Source organism: Mesoplodon mirus (assembly GCF_964341445.2).
Source record: "Mesoplodon mirus genome assembly, chromosome: 7".
In the NCBI taxonomy this organism is placed as follows: Eukaryota; Metazoa; Chordata; class Mammalia; order Artiodactyla; family Ziphiidae; genus Mesoplodon; species Mesoplodon mirus.
The window spans coordinates 16,865,721-16,879,951 of NC_138983.1; the positions used below are offsets into that span (position 1 = coordinate 16,865,721).

At 42.0% G+C, this 14,231-nt stretch overlaps 1 protein-coding gene across 4 annotated transcripts in view; it reads right to left on the minus strand.

Annotated features, from left to right (window-relative positions):
* Nucleotides 1-149: 149 nt before the first annotated feature.
* The window catches only part of ALKBH3 (alkB homolog 3, alpha-ketoglutarate dependent dioxygenase), a 35,903-nt gene continuing 21,821 nt past the window's right edge, over nucleotides 150-14,231 (minus strand). For 3 of the 4 annotated variants that reach the window (XM_082627286.1, XM_082627285.1, XM_082627284.1), the window contains exons 9-10: nucleotides 1,266-1,364; nucleotides 150-511 (exon numbers count right to left, since the gene is read on the minus strand). In XM_082627286.1, coding sequence (XP_082483412.1) covers nucleotides 434-511; nucleotides 1,266-1,364 — 177 coding nt within the window. In that variant the 3' untranslated portion in view covers nucleotides 150-433. Of the gene's footprint in view, nucleotides 512-1,265; nucleotides 1,365-2,740; nucleotides 2,825-14,231 lie in introns of all 4 variants that reach the window. The other variant, XM_082627287.1, reaches the window with a different exon arrangement.

The window sequence follows — 14,231 nt, forward strand, 5'->3', positions numbered from 1 at the left end:
TCCAGAGTCACTGACTCATATTTATACCTCCACTTTGCTAAAGGCGCAAGGAACAAACATGTGTGGATTTACCCCGGAAGCAAAGTCCATTCATATTTCTTCAAATGAAGCGGGAGAGGACAGAAAAAAAACTGCTTATGGACAAAATCATCTGTGAACACAGCCACAGCAGTTTTTAACTTGCCTAAAGAAAATATGTGATTTCAAAACATGATTAGGGATTACTGTTCCCACAGTAAACATATTACAAACATGAACTGCAGGCTGTCATTTAATAGGACTCCAAGCTGGGAAGCAAATCCCATCCACATCTTCCAAAGAGCCACACCATGAGAGCAGCTGGACCAGTCTCCGGAAGTTTCTTCATGGTGGAAGGTTTGCTCAGTCTCAGCACAGCTTCCCTCTCCAAGACCTCACATCACCAGTGTGCCCCTCAAGGGTCAGGATAAACTGTCCGAAAGGTCAAGTTTATTCTTGGTTCTCTAGAATGGTACTCCTTGGGCACTCGATGCTAAATGGAAATATGAATAACTCTGACATACGCACACTTACACTTTTATTCCAAAGCAATTTAAAACTTATTTATGAGGACATAGACATGTTTCAATTTTATCTCCCGTCAATGAGCAGCAATAGCTCTTTTAAGTCTTGTGGAGAAAGGTCTTCTTCTCTGAAACAAATCTCCACCACCCCCCTCACTGTGATATGTCAACACCCTCACAGGGAGACAGTTTCATTTTTTCTAAGTGTTGCTCTTCCTCTCAGCCTCCTGCCATTTTTCCAAAGCTCAAAAGAAAACATATAAATGGCTGAGATCACAGACAGGCATGAGATTCCCCTCTCATGCTAAATGTTCTTAATTTGCACACCTTAAAAATGGCCTGGCCTAAGCTATGGAGCTGTGCAGCCCCATATGCTAGCCACTGGTTGCCAGCTCTAAATTAATTAAAAACTCAGTTCTTCAGCACACTAGCCATATCTCAAGGGATCAACAGTCATGTGTATAGTGGCTACCACATTGGGCTACACAGATACAGAGTATTTCCATCATCACTGGAAGTTCTAGTGGACACCGTTGCTGTAGAGGGCCATTTTGACTGTCAGTAGAATCAAAACCCCTTGGAAATGATGTCAGTTTATTGCCTCTTGCTCATTATAAAAGCCACTTGCTTTTCACCACGTCTAATGTAGAAATTAATACCCGTAAGCCAGTCAGGAAACTGCCTCTACATGACAGCAAATCCACGTTACTTGCATGTTCTCACCTGCCAGTCTGCTTGGGTGGCTCCTTCCATGAGTAACAGGGTCCCGTGACCCAAGGGTAACTTCACTCTGTCCACATATGTGTAGTCTCCATTCTCTTCCTAGAAAACAGCATTCATTGCACTGAATTTTTTTGCTCGTGTGATCCCGTTGCTGCGACAGATCATGACACTGGTCGAAGAAATGCCAGCCTCCACTCAGCCAGACTGGCTCTGTCACTTGGCGGCTGACTGGCCCCAGGCAGGTTTCTTCACCTCTCTGTTCCTGAATTTACTCACTTGTAACATGAGGATGACGAGAGTACCTGCCACACAGGGCTGCTGTGAGCCTCAACGTACCTGTGTGAGAATTACTTGGAGGCTGGTACGCATTAGGTACAGCATAACAGCTATTAGAACATGTGTGAGAATTACTTGGAGGCTGGTACGCATTGGGTACAGCATAACAGCTATTAGAACTAGTATTATCAGCATCCAAAATGCAGAAAAGCACATTCTGGCCGATGAAGGAATTCAGAGTCATTTATACAGTACTTCTTCACATCCGCCTTATTCTGTGCCCTGTGTTTTGACACAGTGTTAGGAGAATAGGCTTTCAGACAAGACATGGTGTGATGAGTTTTGATCCCCTTCTCATAATTTATGCTAATTCACTGACTGGTACCTATGTTAAAACTAGTCACAACTCTTCCTATAGCTACTTTGGTATTTTGGAGATATATTCTTGTTTCTTTCCAGAACAGTCAACAACAAGATTTTCTCAAAGCAGGGAGCTCTGCTGTGACCAGAACAGTGTTGCTAAACTGAGACTGGCTGTGTAAGCCTTTGAGAATGGATCGCAACTCCTGAGCACCTAGGATACAAGTGCCCGTATTTACATTGCCCCTTTCTTCCAGAGCTCAAAGTCAATTCACGTCCAACACCGTAATGAAGCCTCCCAGAACAGGCTGCAATATGGCCAACAGGTGGTGTCACTCCTCCTCCACCGCCGACAAAGGGGCACATTAAACAACTTCCTTGTTCACAGAGCATGTCAAGAATTGAGAGCACATCAAGAACAAAGAGCACGTCAAGAATTGAGACCGGGACAGACCCAAGTTTCCTGACTTCTTCACCTCCATTCCGGGCAGATTCGTCCATTCATCTGCTTCACTTCCAATGCAAGAGATTACATTTGGGTCACTACAGGATTAATTTCACTGCAATGCTGTGTTTATGTTTATTATTGTAGGGGTGCTTCTGAGAATGTAACTGTTTACAATGATTTCCCCCAGGAAAATCAAATTCAAAACAAAATGAACTTCCATAAACAGTCTAGGTTCCAGTCCCCAGCCCTTGGCAGTGACTTTGTCAAGCACTGTCATAACTTTATAAGCAGAAGATATAAGCAATGTTTGAAATAACTTTTGGTCTCAGTGATTGATTTTCTGTCTGCCACCTTCTGTCTTCCAGTAATAAGTAAGCACCAAAACATTTACCTCTGACCCCTCAGCCAACCAGTGGGAAGGTGACCCTGTCCTCAGGTAGCCCAGCTCCATCTCAGAAAAGCAAAAGGTTGCTCTCTGAAGAAAGTATTCCAGACAGAGGAGATGTATGTTCTACTGAAGAAAAGATATCAGAAGGGAGTGCATCGTTCATGAGATCAGAGGGTCCAAGGCTCCTTGATTTAGGCTGTAAAGTCAGTTACCAGATCAAGGTTCAACACAGCTAGAAACAGAACTGTTGTTGCCCTCTATATAATCCAGAAGTACAACGGGGCCTTAGTCTATAGACCAAGCACAGACACTAAGACAGGAGAGTGCAGTGGACAGGAAAGACACTTAACACAACAGGAAGAGAATCCTGAGATGAAGATCTCTTAGAACATTAAAACATTATTGGGATAACACTGTACCTCAACTACACTTCAATTTAAAAAAAGAAAAAAAAATACACTAAGGAGGAAAAGCATGTTCTAGGAAGAAGGAATTGTATATGCAACAGCCCAGAGGCCAAGAAACCAAGCCCCATCCTGTGTACACAGGTCTGTGAGACCAGGGAACAGGTGTAAGGAGTAATTTGCAGAAGTTAGAAAAGTTAAGAGCCAGCATTTTCTAATCCAGTGTTGCTCTGCCAAAGCCACTGTAATAAAATGCAAATTTGATCTCAGAATGCCTCTCCCTTGCTTCAAATACTTTAATGACATCCCAAAGGTTTCAGGATGAAGTTCAAATCCATTAGCTTGGCACCCAAGGCTCTTGATGACCTGCGTGCTCCTTCTCTTTAGTTTCAGCTCCTATCTCTCTCTCATGGGCACCCTGTGCTCCAAATAAACCGAACTACTTACAGTTTTCCAAACATGAAAAAAAAAAAAAAAACCATTATTGGGGAGGAGGGAGCGCTAAGGCCAGTGGAAGAGAAGAGGGGAGCACTGTAATTCTACCTGGAAACATGAAGCAGGAACAGACCCAGCAAGTGAAAGAGAATTCCAAATGCAAGGGGGAAATATCAGCATGGATGGAAAGTGTTGTTCAACAGAGCCACATCTCCCTCACTATTCCTAAGATCTGAGGTTTTCAAATGAGAGAAAGCCTCAGGTTGGTTTGAAACACATTACATCCAGTATAACCATTAGTTGTACCAAAGAGCAAAAGAGGGTGAGCCTTCACTTGGCAGGGAGCTACTCTCATCAGTCCCTGAAGGAGACAGTGATACCAGCACACTCACAGCGAGAGGTGATGTCATTACTTTGCTGCTTGTTATTCGTTCCTTCCAACACCCTTGGCTTAGGAAGTACATTCCTAATTCACAGAAGGAGACAGAAAGGAGGACAGGGGATCCTATCAAGGCAACACAGAGCTCACGAATGCTTCCTTCCAGAGACCAGAGCAGCAACAGACCAAAGAGCCATGCTTTAACTTCACCAAGATACACAGAGACTTTTTCCACTGAGGAAGCAGATAAAAGGCCAGAGGAGCTGACGTGGCTAAGCGTAAGGGCTCAGTTGATAAACGGATAAGCGACAGTGGAAGCACAGTTCAGACTGTTTAGAGGAATGCACTCACAGCCATTAAACATGGTTAAGTAACCCAAACACTGCTCTGTAACCCTTTTGATTTACTCAGGTCTTTCTTCAAAACGAAACAAAACACACTCATTAAAAGGCCATGGCTTAGGATAAAATTTTCCATTCCCGATCCCAGTTAAAAGAAACTTTTAGGGTCACAGTCAGTCTACAGGGTGGGTTTTGCTGCTGATATTCTTGGTTTTCCACACACTTGAAACCTCACAAGTAGATGGAAAAAGCAAAAAAAAAAAAATTTTAATATTAATGTTAATCAACATTCTCACTCCCTCCCCAACCATAGCCAATTCATCTGAATGCTTAATTATAATTTCCAGTGAATGCTGGGGTTTTCCAAAGTTCCACAACTTTCACCAAGATCTCAGCTTATCCAGTTTCCTTTAGAAAAATGTTATTTAGGGACTTCCCTGGTGGTCCAGTGGTTAAGACTCCGCACTCTCAATGCAGGGAGCCAGGGTTCAACCCCTGGTCAGGGAACTAGATGCGACATGCCGCAACTAGGAGCCCGCATGCCGCAAATAAAAATCCCACGTGCCACAACTAAGACCCGACACAGCCAAATAAATAAATATTTTTTAAAAAATGCTATTTAGGAAAAAAAAAAAGCCTGGGTGTATATTGTTATATCATTACAAACCACCCAACAGATAAGAAATCTAAACATTTTTCTTTTCACTGGAAAGGAAACTTCACACTGTATGAGATCTATGTAGATTTTTCATGTAATTGCGCCTTTCTTGTCCTAAAAAAGGTGTCTTACAAATTATAGGGTTGGCCAAAAAGTTCCTTTGGTTTTTAAGTAAAAATAAAAGACACTTTTCATTTTCACCAAGAACTTTATTGAACAACGTATTCAACCTTTTGTTCCACTACCTTCTGCCATTTTCCAGGCAACTTCATAATTCCATCTTCCCAAAACTTTTAATCTTTTTGAGCAAAGAATTGTTCCAGGTGCCTTTTACAGTCTTCCAGGGAATTGAAATTTTTTCCATTAAGAGAATTTTGTAAAGACCGAAATAAATGGAAATCCGAAGGTGCAATGTCTGATGAATACGGCAGATGAATCAGAACTTCCTAGCCAAGTTGTAACAGTTTTCGCCTAGTCATCAAAGAAACACGTGGTCTCGCACTATCTTGATGGAAGATTACGCGTTCTCTGTTGACTAATTCTGGACACATTTGTCAAGTGCTGCTTTCAGTTGGTCTAACTGGGAGCAGTATTTGTTGGAATTAATCACTCGGTTTTCTGGGAAGCTCATAATAGAGGACTCCCTTCCAATCCCACCATATACACAACATCACCTTTGGCCCAGCCTTTGGTGTGGTTGGCAGGGGTTCATTTTGCTCGCCTCACGATCTCTTCCGTTCCACATTATGGTACAGTATCCACTTTTAACTGCCCATCACAATTTATTTTAAAAATGGAACATTTCCATATGTTTAAGTAGAGAATCGCACGCGGAAATACGGTCAAGGTTTTTTTTGCTTAACTTATGTGGAACCCAAACATCGAAGCAATGAACATAACCAAGCTGGTGCAAATGATTTTCAGTGTTTGATTTGGATATTTTGAGTATGTCGGCTATCTCCCACATGGTATAACGTTGACTGTTCTCAATTAGTGTCTCGATTTGATCGCTATCAACTTCAACTGGTCTACCCGACCGTGGAGCATCGTCCAGCAAGAAATCTCCAGCACGATACTTCGAAAACCACTTTAGACACGTTCGATCAGTCACAGCACCTTCTCCATACACTGCATGAATATTTTTTGTGTTTCAGTTGTTTTTACCTTTCTTAAAATAATAAAGCATAATATGCTGAAAAAGTTGCTTTCCCCCCATCTTTAATATTAAAATGGCTACACAAAAATTCACCAATCTTGATTTTTTTTAATGCACACTGATATGACAGCTGTCACAATACAATCTAACAAAATTGTTTCAAATGAAGTTAAAGACAACTAAGCGCTCCTAGAGCCACCTTTTGGCCAAGCCAATACAAACATCAGCGCTTGAAAATCATCATCGGCATAGTTTTTTTCCTACTATAAAAGTAACATAAGTTCACTAGAGTAACTGACACACTTGAATTACCTGTTCAACGTCTGCCTTCTTGATCTCTGATAATAAACTCCATGAGGGGAGGGCTATGCTGTCTTTCCCTCTTGAAATACGCTCAATGCCTATCACACATATCAATAAATATGTCCTGAATGACTGAGGAAAAGCACCAATATAGAAATCACCTTTAATCCCGTCATCCAGAATTCATACAACACATACACAGGGAATAGTCTACACATACAATCATGCACTCATTTTTAACACTGTATTGTGAGCATTTTCTACATCTTAGATGTACTGTATTTTAAAAATATGGCTGTATAATATTCCTTTGTATGAACACATCCTTCCTCCTTTAAACTCACAAATTATTTTTTGACCACCTACATATGTTAGGCATTATGCTAGTGCTAAGGATATAGCAGTTAGGTACACATGGTTGGAAACAGAGATTTTAATATACCAGTAATACTTAAAAAAAAAAAAAGAAAGGAAAGACCAACCTACTGCCAGTAGATCTTGGGCTAAACATCTCTGAGTATATTTCTAGGATATATTCTTTAAAGTGGAATAACTGGATCTAAGGGTATGAACTTGAAGGCACTTTGATTTATCCATCAAACTGCTTTAAGAAGGTTGTGGCAATTTATAATTCCAGCAAAACAATGTGACAGCACCTGCCTTCTGAGCGCATCTCCAGTATGGAACATTATCAATTGGCAAAAAAAATTAGGGAAAAATGGCAATTCATTCTTCAAACATAGAGTTCTTTAATAACTAACCAAGTTCACCGTTTTTTCACATGGCTATTTGCTGTTTGCATTTCTTTTTTTTTTTTTTTTTTTTTTTTTTTTTTTCTGTACGTGGGCCTCTCACTGTTGTGGCCTCTCCCGTTGCGGAGCACAGGCTCCGGACGCACAGGCTCAGCGGCCATGGCTCACGGGCCCAGCCGCTCCGCGGCATATGGGATCCTCCCAGACCGGGGCACGAACCCGTATCCCCTGCATCGGCAGGCGGACTCTCAACCACTGCGCCACCAGGGAGGCCCTGTTTGCATTTCTTCTACTGTAAACTCTGTTCGTGTCTTTTGTCCATCATTCTATGGGGTGTTAATGTTTTTCTTATTGATCTGTAACCATGTACAGTAAGATATTTTCCCTTTGTTATACTTTATATAAATATTTTTCTCATTTGTTATTTGCCTTTTGACTGCATTTATGATATTTAACACAGAATAGCTCAAAAATTTTTACAGTCAACTCTACTGATCTTTCTTTGGCTCTCCTTCATGGTTTTTTCCCGTCTTCAGGAAACTTAAATATACAACTGCAATTCCTTTCAGTTAAAAAAAAAGTCTATATTTTTTAGATTTAACTCTTTAATCCACCTGGAGTTGGCTCCCCACTTCCCTGCCCCAAGTGTCTTTTCATAACGATTTCCAGGTACTTAAACCAAGGCATCCTGCTAGACTTTCTGGACAGGATCAACCATGGTGTACGCTGCTAAAGTACCAGGCATGTTAGGGACCATCTGTACCCAGTACTGCTAATTCTCACCACAACCCTGTAAGGGACATGATATTCTCCTTTGTATTATAAGCAAAGGAAGCTGGAGGGAAAGTACGTTTCTAAGGCAAAAGGCTGGCTAGAGGCAGGTAGGCAAGTATTTGAACTTAGATCTGCCTGGCTCTAAAGCCTGTATTTTTTCCACCTTGTTGTGCTCTCCAAAGTTATCTCTCTTTCTTCTGAAATCCTGTGATTATTTCCTATCTGAATTATATGGCACACTGACTATACTGTAAGGGTGACAAACATCAGCAAGTAGCATAAACAAGGGGCGTGGGCCAGGTGCAACACAGTGGGGAGTGGGGACCATGGAGAACTAGAGAGCACAGGGCCTGCATACAGGTGGGAGCCACTCTGCAGCTCCCTCACCGTTCCCCTGGAGTTGTCCGATCTTCTGGGTTTTCCAGGGAAACTGATAACGGGAGTTTTATACGAAATCTCCTGAGTTAGAAATTTTGGCAACTAACTCAGTTTCTTTAGAAACCCTGGGAAGTATATAAAGAAAACAAGTCTGAGGACCAGTTTCCACTTAAGAGCTACCCAACTGAGCCGCTGGTGGACCCCTCACATGACTCCTTCTTTTATGCCCATGTCTTGTCATCGTATGTAAGCTCCCAAGCAAGGCCACATGTTATCTGCCAGGCTTCTTTGATGCCCCTTTGCCATTCCACATGGCAGCGCCTGAAACAAAGCTCAGGACAGATATGCTGCTTCAAGTATCACATTCTTAATCTCAGTGATCCCAACGCAATCAGAAAAGGCCATGGACGCAAAATATGCTTCCAAATTAATGATCTTAGTCAACAGTGAGACATTTGGTTTTCCAAGTCACCTCTGATCTCTTAGGTGAGCTACGTACTAGAAATTTTCCCATCTTTTTACTAAGAAGATGCTTATAAAAACAAAACACAAATGAGCAGAAAGGTCAAACAAAACAAAGTAGAAGCGCTCTACCTGTTTCTCATTTCCCAAACTCACAGGAAGCACCCGACATACACTAACTATTATTAGTTTCTTCATTGGAGGCACCAGGAAAGGCTTCGAGGCTACAGTGGGCCCCTGAAGCCTGGAGAGGACTTAAGTTAATGAGAAGGTGCAGAGCACATGCCGAAGGAGCAAAGAGACAGTTCAGCAGAACAGTGCAATCGCACAGGGACAGTGAGACACCAGAGTCGGTGGGGCGTAGATTATGTAAAGATTTGACAGTCTGGCTGAGGAGTTTACATTTACGATTTGTTCCCATAGGAGCAAATAAAGACTTCTGAGTTGGAAAACAAAGTGATGAAAGCAGTGAGCTCAATCCTGGCTCTCTGTGCCTCTTTCTCTATTCTTTTGCCCTGAATTGATAATGGTGCAATTCCATAGCTTTACATATGATCTAGAGTATTAGTTTCAATTCAGTGCAACAAATAATTGTCTGTGCGATGTGGAGCAAGTGATAGAATGCGGTGCCTCAGCCACCCCACCTGTACCATGGGGGTAACAGCACTATCAACTTGACAAGGTTACTGGAGGCTGCATGTAAAGCACTTAGAACAAAGCCAGGCACAGAGTCGGTACTAAACACCTGTTACTGACCACCATCCCTTCACTGTTGTTATTGTTGTAGTTATCCTGACAATTCCCAAATGATACCTCTAGCACAGGCCTGTCATGTGAAGCCCAGACTGCATAGCCAATGTCCTACTTTACATTCGGAAGTCTCAAGTATCTCGAACATACCATGTAGAAGAAGGAACTCTTGATTCCCTCTACAGACCTCCCCTAAATAAGAGCAAAATAAAATGCAAAACCCCTGCTCCTGCTCCCTCTGAGTAAACAGCACCTCCACCCACCAACTGCTCAAGCCAGAAACCTGGTTCACCCTCCAAAACATATCTCAAATTCATTCACTTTGTTCTTCCCCACTGCCACCATCTAAGTCCAAATCACCAGTCTCCCGCTAAAAATACGGAAACAACCTTTCATTTAGTCTCCTACTCTTGCCTCTGCCTGAATTATTCTTCACACAGCAGCCAGAGAGCTCTTTTAAAAATATAAACCAGAGCATGTCACAACCTCATTTATTCCCATTGCACTTAGAGTAAAATCTAAATTCAGAGCTCCAACCACAAGATGTAATTATCTCCCTCCATTCATTTATCTTCTAGCTCCTGTGACATCCATGAGGGCAGGGTCCATGTCTGCCATATTTACTGCTATACCTGCAGAGTTGAGCATAGTACCTGACACATAGTAGGTGCTCAATTAATATTTGTGAGCAGGAGGTGGGGGGAGAGAGAAAAAAAAATGAGCTGTTCCTGAAGATATCTGGCATCTGGATATCAGACAGAACTAGGGAGGAAAGGTTAGAATTAAAGATACCAGGGTGGAAAAAGGTCATTTTAGTATTTTAGACGTGTGGTAAAAAGAGCCTGGAATGAAGCTGCTGTGAGAAGGATAAGTTTTTCAGACATTTCAAGAAAGAACTAAGAAGATTTGGGAACTGAAACAATTAAAATGAGAGAATGGGAAGAACTAAAAATAACTTACAATGTAAACCTGACCAAGAGAATAGTGACATCATGAACATAAATGGCCTTATGGGTGGGTGAAACTGTGGAGTTTTCTGAGAGAACAACAATAAATCTGATTTTACAATTTCAGGTTAGACGTCACATGCTGTTATCCGTGGAAATGTCTCGTGAACATGTACAAAGTGATGACTAGAACCTGAGATAAAAGTCAAAACTGGAAATAAGATCCAGAAGTTGCTCCACCAAAGAAGAAATGGTTGAAGCCATAAGAACAAATGAAATCCCATTTATTTACTTATTCAACAAAATACCGCCCCCCCGCAGACACACACCACACACACACACACACACACAGTGCTAAAGGCTGGGACGTAATGATAGACAAGACAGAAGTGGACCTACAGCATTTACAATCTACTGCTAGCTCATAATTTCCTAAAAAGTAATGTAGACAAAGATAACAGAATCGAAGACAACCTTGAATATCCATATTTAAGGGGTGTAAAGGGAAAAAAACCTCAAAGGAGGCAGAGAAGTAGCAATGAGAAAAGTGTGAGAATAGCTAAGATAATACAATATTTCAGAAGCCAATAAGAGAAAGAAAAGGCAGCTAACAGATGGCTAAGTTTCAGGCAGAGAGGTGCTGGACACTGGTGACCAATGTTACAAAGAAGAGGAGAATGATGACTGAGAAAAGGCCAGAGTACTCGCTCTTTAGGACAGTGGTATAGTATATTCACAGCGTGGCGGGATGGAGCTAGAGAGCAGGTGTTCCAAAAGTAAGTTAAGTTGTAGGAAAGGGAAACTGCAGATAGAGACAACTTATCCCAGAATCCGTGCTTCAAAATCAAGAAGAAACCAAGATGTTATAGACTGCCTGCAGAATCAAGCAAAGGGTTTTCTCAAGACAGATAGAATAGGAATATCCCTAGCTCTCCAGTCCAAGAATCAGATACATGGTAGAGCTGCTTGACAAGTATGGTCAATTGAGGCTTTTTTGCAGACTGAAATAATATTTGAAAACTAAATGCCAGCATGTGCTACAGCTACTTAGCCTGCTGGAGCCAAGGGTCCCTTTACTTGCCCTACCTCCCAACTTATGGCCATGCCAAAATGTTCCCCTCTCCTCTTTTTTAATCATTTCTTTCCAGCTTGTTTTCCCAATCAAACTGTGGTGTTGCTTTGCCCTTGAGAACCTGGCTGGCTTCTAGACAGCTTCATCGATCATCAAAGCTTGCAGCTATATTTGGACAGAAAAGTTGTTCCTACCACACTGATGTAAGAACACAGCTGGACGTTTTGTTCAGAGTGGTAATGTATCTTTTAAATCTGACACAAACAAAACATATTAGTTATGGAAATTATGGAGACAGAATAAAGCTAGGACCCCACAAAGTCATCTCTACAGTTAGTCTGCTGACTCAAACCACGCTTGCAAAGATGGCATCCTCAATATCAATCTGGAAAACATTACTTTAGAAAAAGAAGCAGCTGTTTCTGAAATAAGATCTGCTAAAGGAAGAGGCTAGCTGGAAAAGCATAGATTTGAAATGACCGAGGTTATCTGTTCAAAACAGTTTTGAGCTCGCTTGCCACACACAAATCTTGGGGTTTTTATCAAACTCTTTTCCTGACTTTTGACATGGATTTGGCATGGAAGGTTCTAGCGAGGTGAGTGAGAATACTAAGTATGAGGGACTAGCACGTGCAATCAATCATCCTATACCAGGCGAACCCAGTGATTGTAAAAGGCAAATGCAGTTTACAGTGAAACACCTGCCGACAGTGTTTGTTGTTCAGATTTGTTGTTGATATAGTATCGGCGGTGGGGTGGGGGTCAGAAGTTACTGAATTTAAGCAAAAACAAGCTTGGCTTTACACTGACTGTTACAGTCATTCTAGCCACACTGAATGTGCCTTAATGTAATGAAGATGCCATTCTTGGTGATATAATGTTTCCAAGAAATGCAACTTAAAGGAACTGCTATTTTGAAAGAGCTTCCACTCAACACTGTAGCACCAGAAATAAACACTTTCCTTCCTCTAAGAGCATACAGAACAAATTCCACGAAGCCTGACATCCAGCTGACCCCAGTCACCAGCAAAAGTGCAGGGTTCTCCAGTCATCCATTAAATCAGAACGTTCATTCCCAAACCATTCCGGGACATAACCTGATCAGACATAATCTCCCACACCCACCCCTGCGCCCTTCCACTGTGTCCGCTGGAATTCTCATTCAGTGATGAGCAAACACCCGCCTATATCCTCAACCTCATGTGCTCAGAAGATTCCAAATTCCCTGAAACTCTCTCTCCTGTGGAAGCTGATCACGTCTCTCATGTCTACAGAGCCAGGGGATACTCCTTATTAACGCTTTCAGACCATTATTCCCATGCCTCTCGTAAAAATACCTGCTTCTCGGAGCTCCTGTCATTAAAGCTGTCCACCTCCCTTCTTCTCTGCCTCGGTCCCAGGAAGTATAACAACCTCCTAATTGGTCTCCTGGCTTCCACTCTTGCTCCTACCTAGCCCGAGCTCCATGCAGTAGCAACTGACCTTGTAAAATTTCAATCGGAACATGTCACTCTTCTGCTTAACACATTTCAATGGCTTCTTGATGTACTTAAAATAAAATCCGCTCCTTCCTGAGGCTCATGAGTCTCCGCATGATCTGGCACTGCCCCACTCCTCCCATCTCATCACTTGCTACTCTCCTTGCTCACTCTGCTCCACTGTGGGGCCTTCTCCTCCTTCCTCAAACTCACTAAGCTCTTCTCTGCCTCAGCTAAGCAGTCATCCACCATGAAGATGTGGCTTATGAAAGATGGAAAAATTACCAGAAGGCTTAGGAACAGTTTTTTAGAGTATGGCAAAGTGGAGGGAAAAAAACTCTACCACTGAGACAACGTTCAAAAAAAAGTTTGCAAGCAGATCCCATACATAATTGGGGCACACAGACACTTGACCGATCACTTTGGAAAAGGTGGTTCTCCCAGGACGAAAAGTACTATCGGTGGCAATATGAAACTGGGAGGCTCTTTGCAAAAATCAATTATTCCCAGTGGCAGTCAGGACATGGATTCTAGCCTGAGACAAGGCCCCAAGGAAGCAAATGATGGTTCTAACTCCCAAAAGATCTCGTGTCGGTAGAGAATTCAGGTCCTACCAGGACTATTTATCTGTATCTGCTTAAACATGCACAAATTAATTTCCCACTCACTCATGCTCTCCAAACCACTGCATGACCCTACAGATAGGAGCTCAAAAACTCAGCCACCATTCCTGACCCACAGGCCACTTTACCCTCTCAGAGTCTCCTTTGTACTCCCTCAGTGAATGCCATTCACAGTCCAAGGCAAACTTGGAGGTTGGCTGTTCGTTTTCTTTTTTGATTTCCACATATGAAAAGTCACCGTAGCATCCACCATTTATAAAAGCTTAAAAATTCACTGATTACTGCAACAACTTTCATAGTGCCTTTCACGGGAAAACTTCTCTATTACTCCCATAAAGTAGCTACCAATTATCATCCCCATTTACAAAAAAGGAGTAAGTATAAATGAGGCGGATAAGTGCTTTTTACAAACGTCAGTAACAGAAATAGGAAACAAAACATGACTTTCTAAATTTCATTAGGGAATGTATTAAAAATATGATGGTTATCAACAATTTCTTTCAAGTAGGTCTTGTAATTTCTCAGAACAGATGCTGTAACCAGAAGATGGACTAATGAGAAGTGTGGATGCCCGGAAGAGCC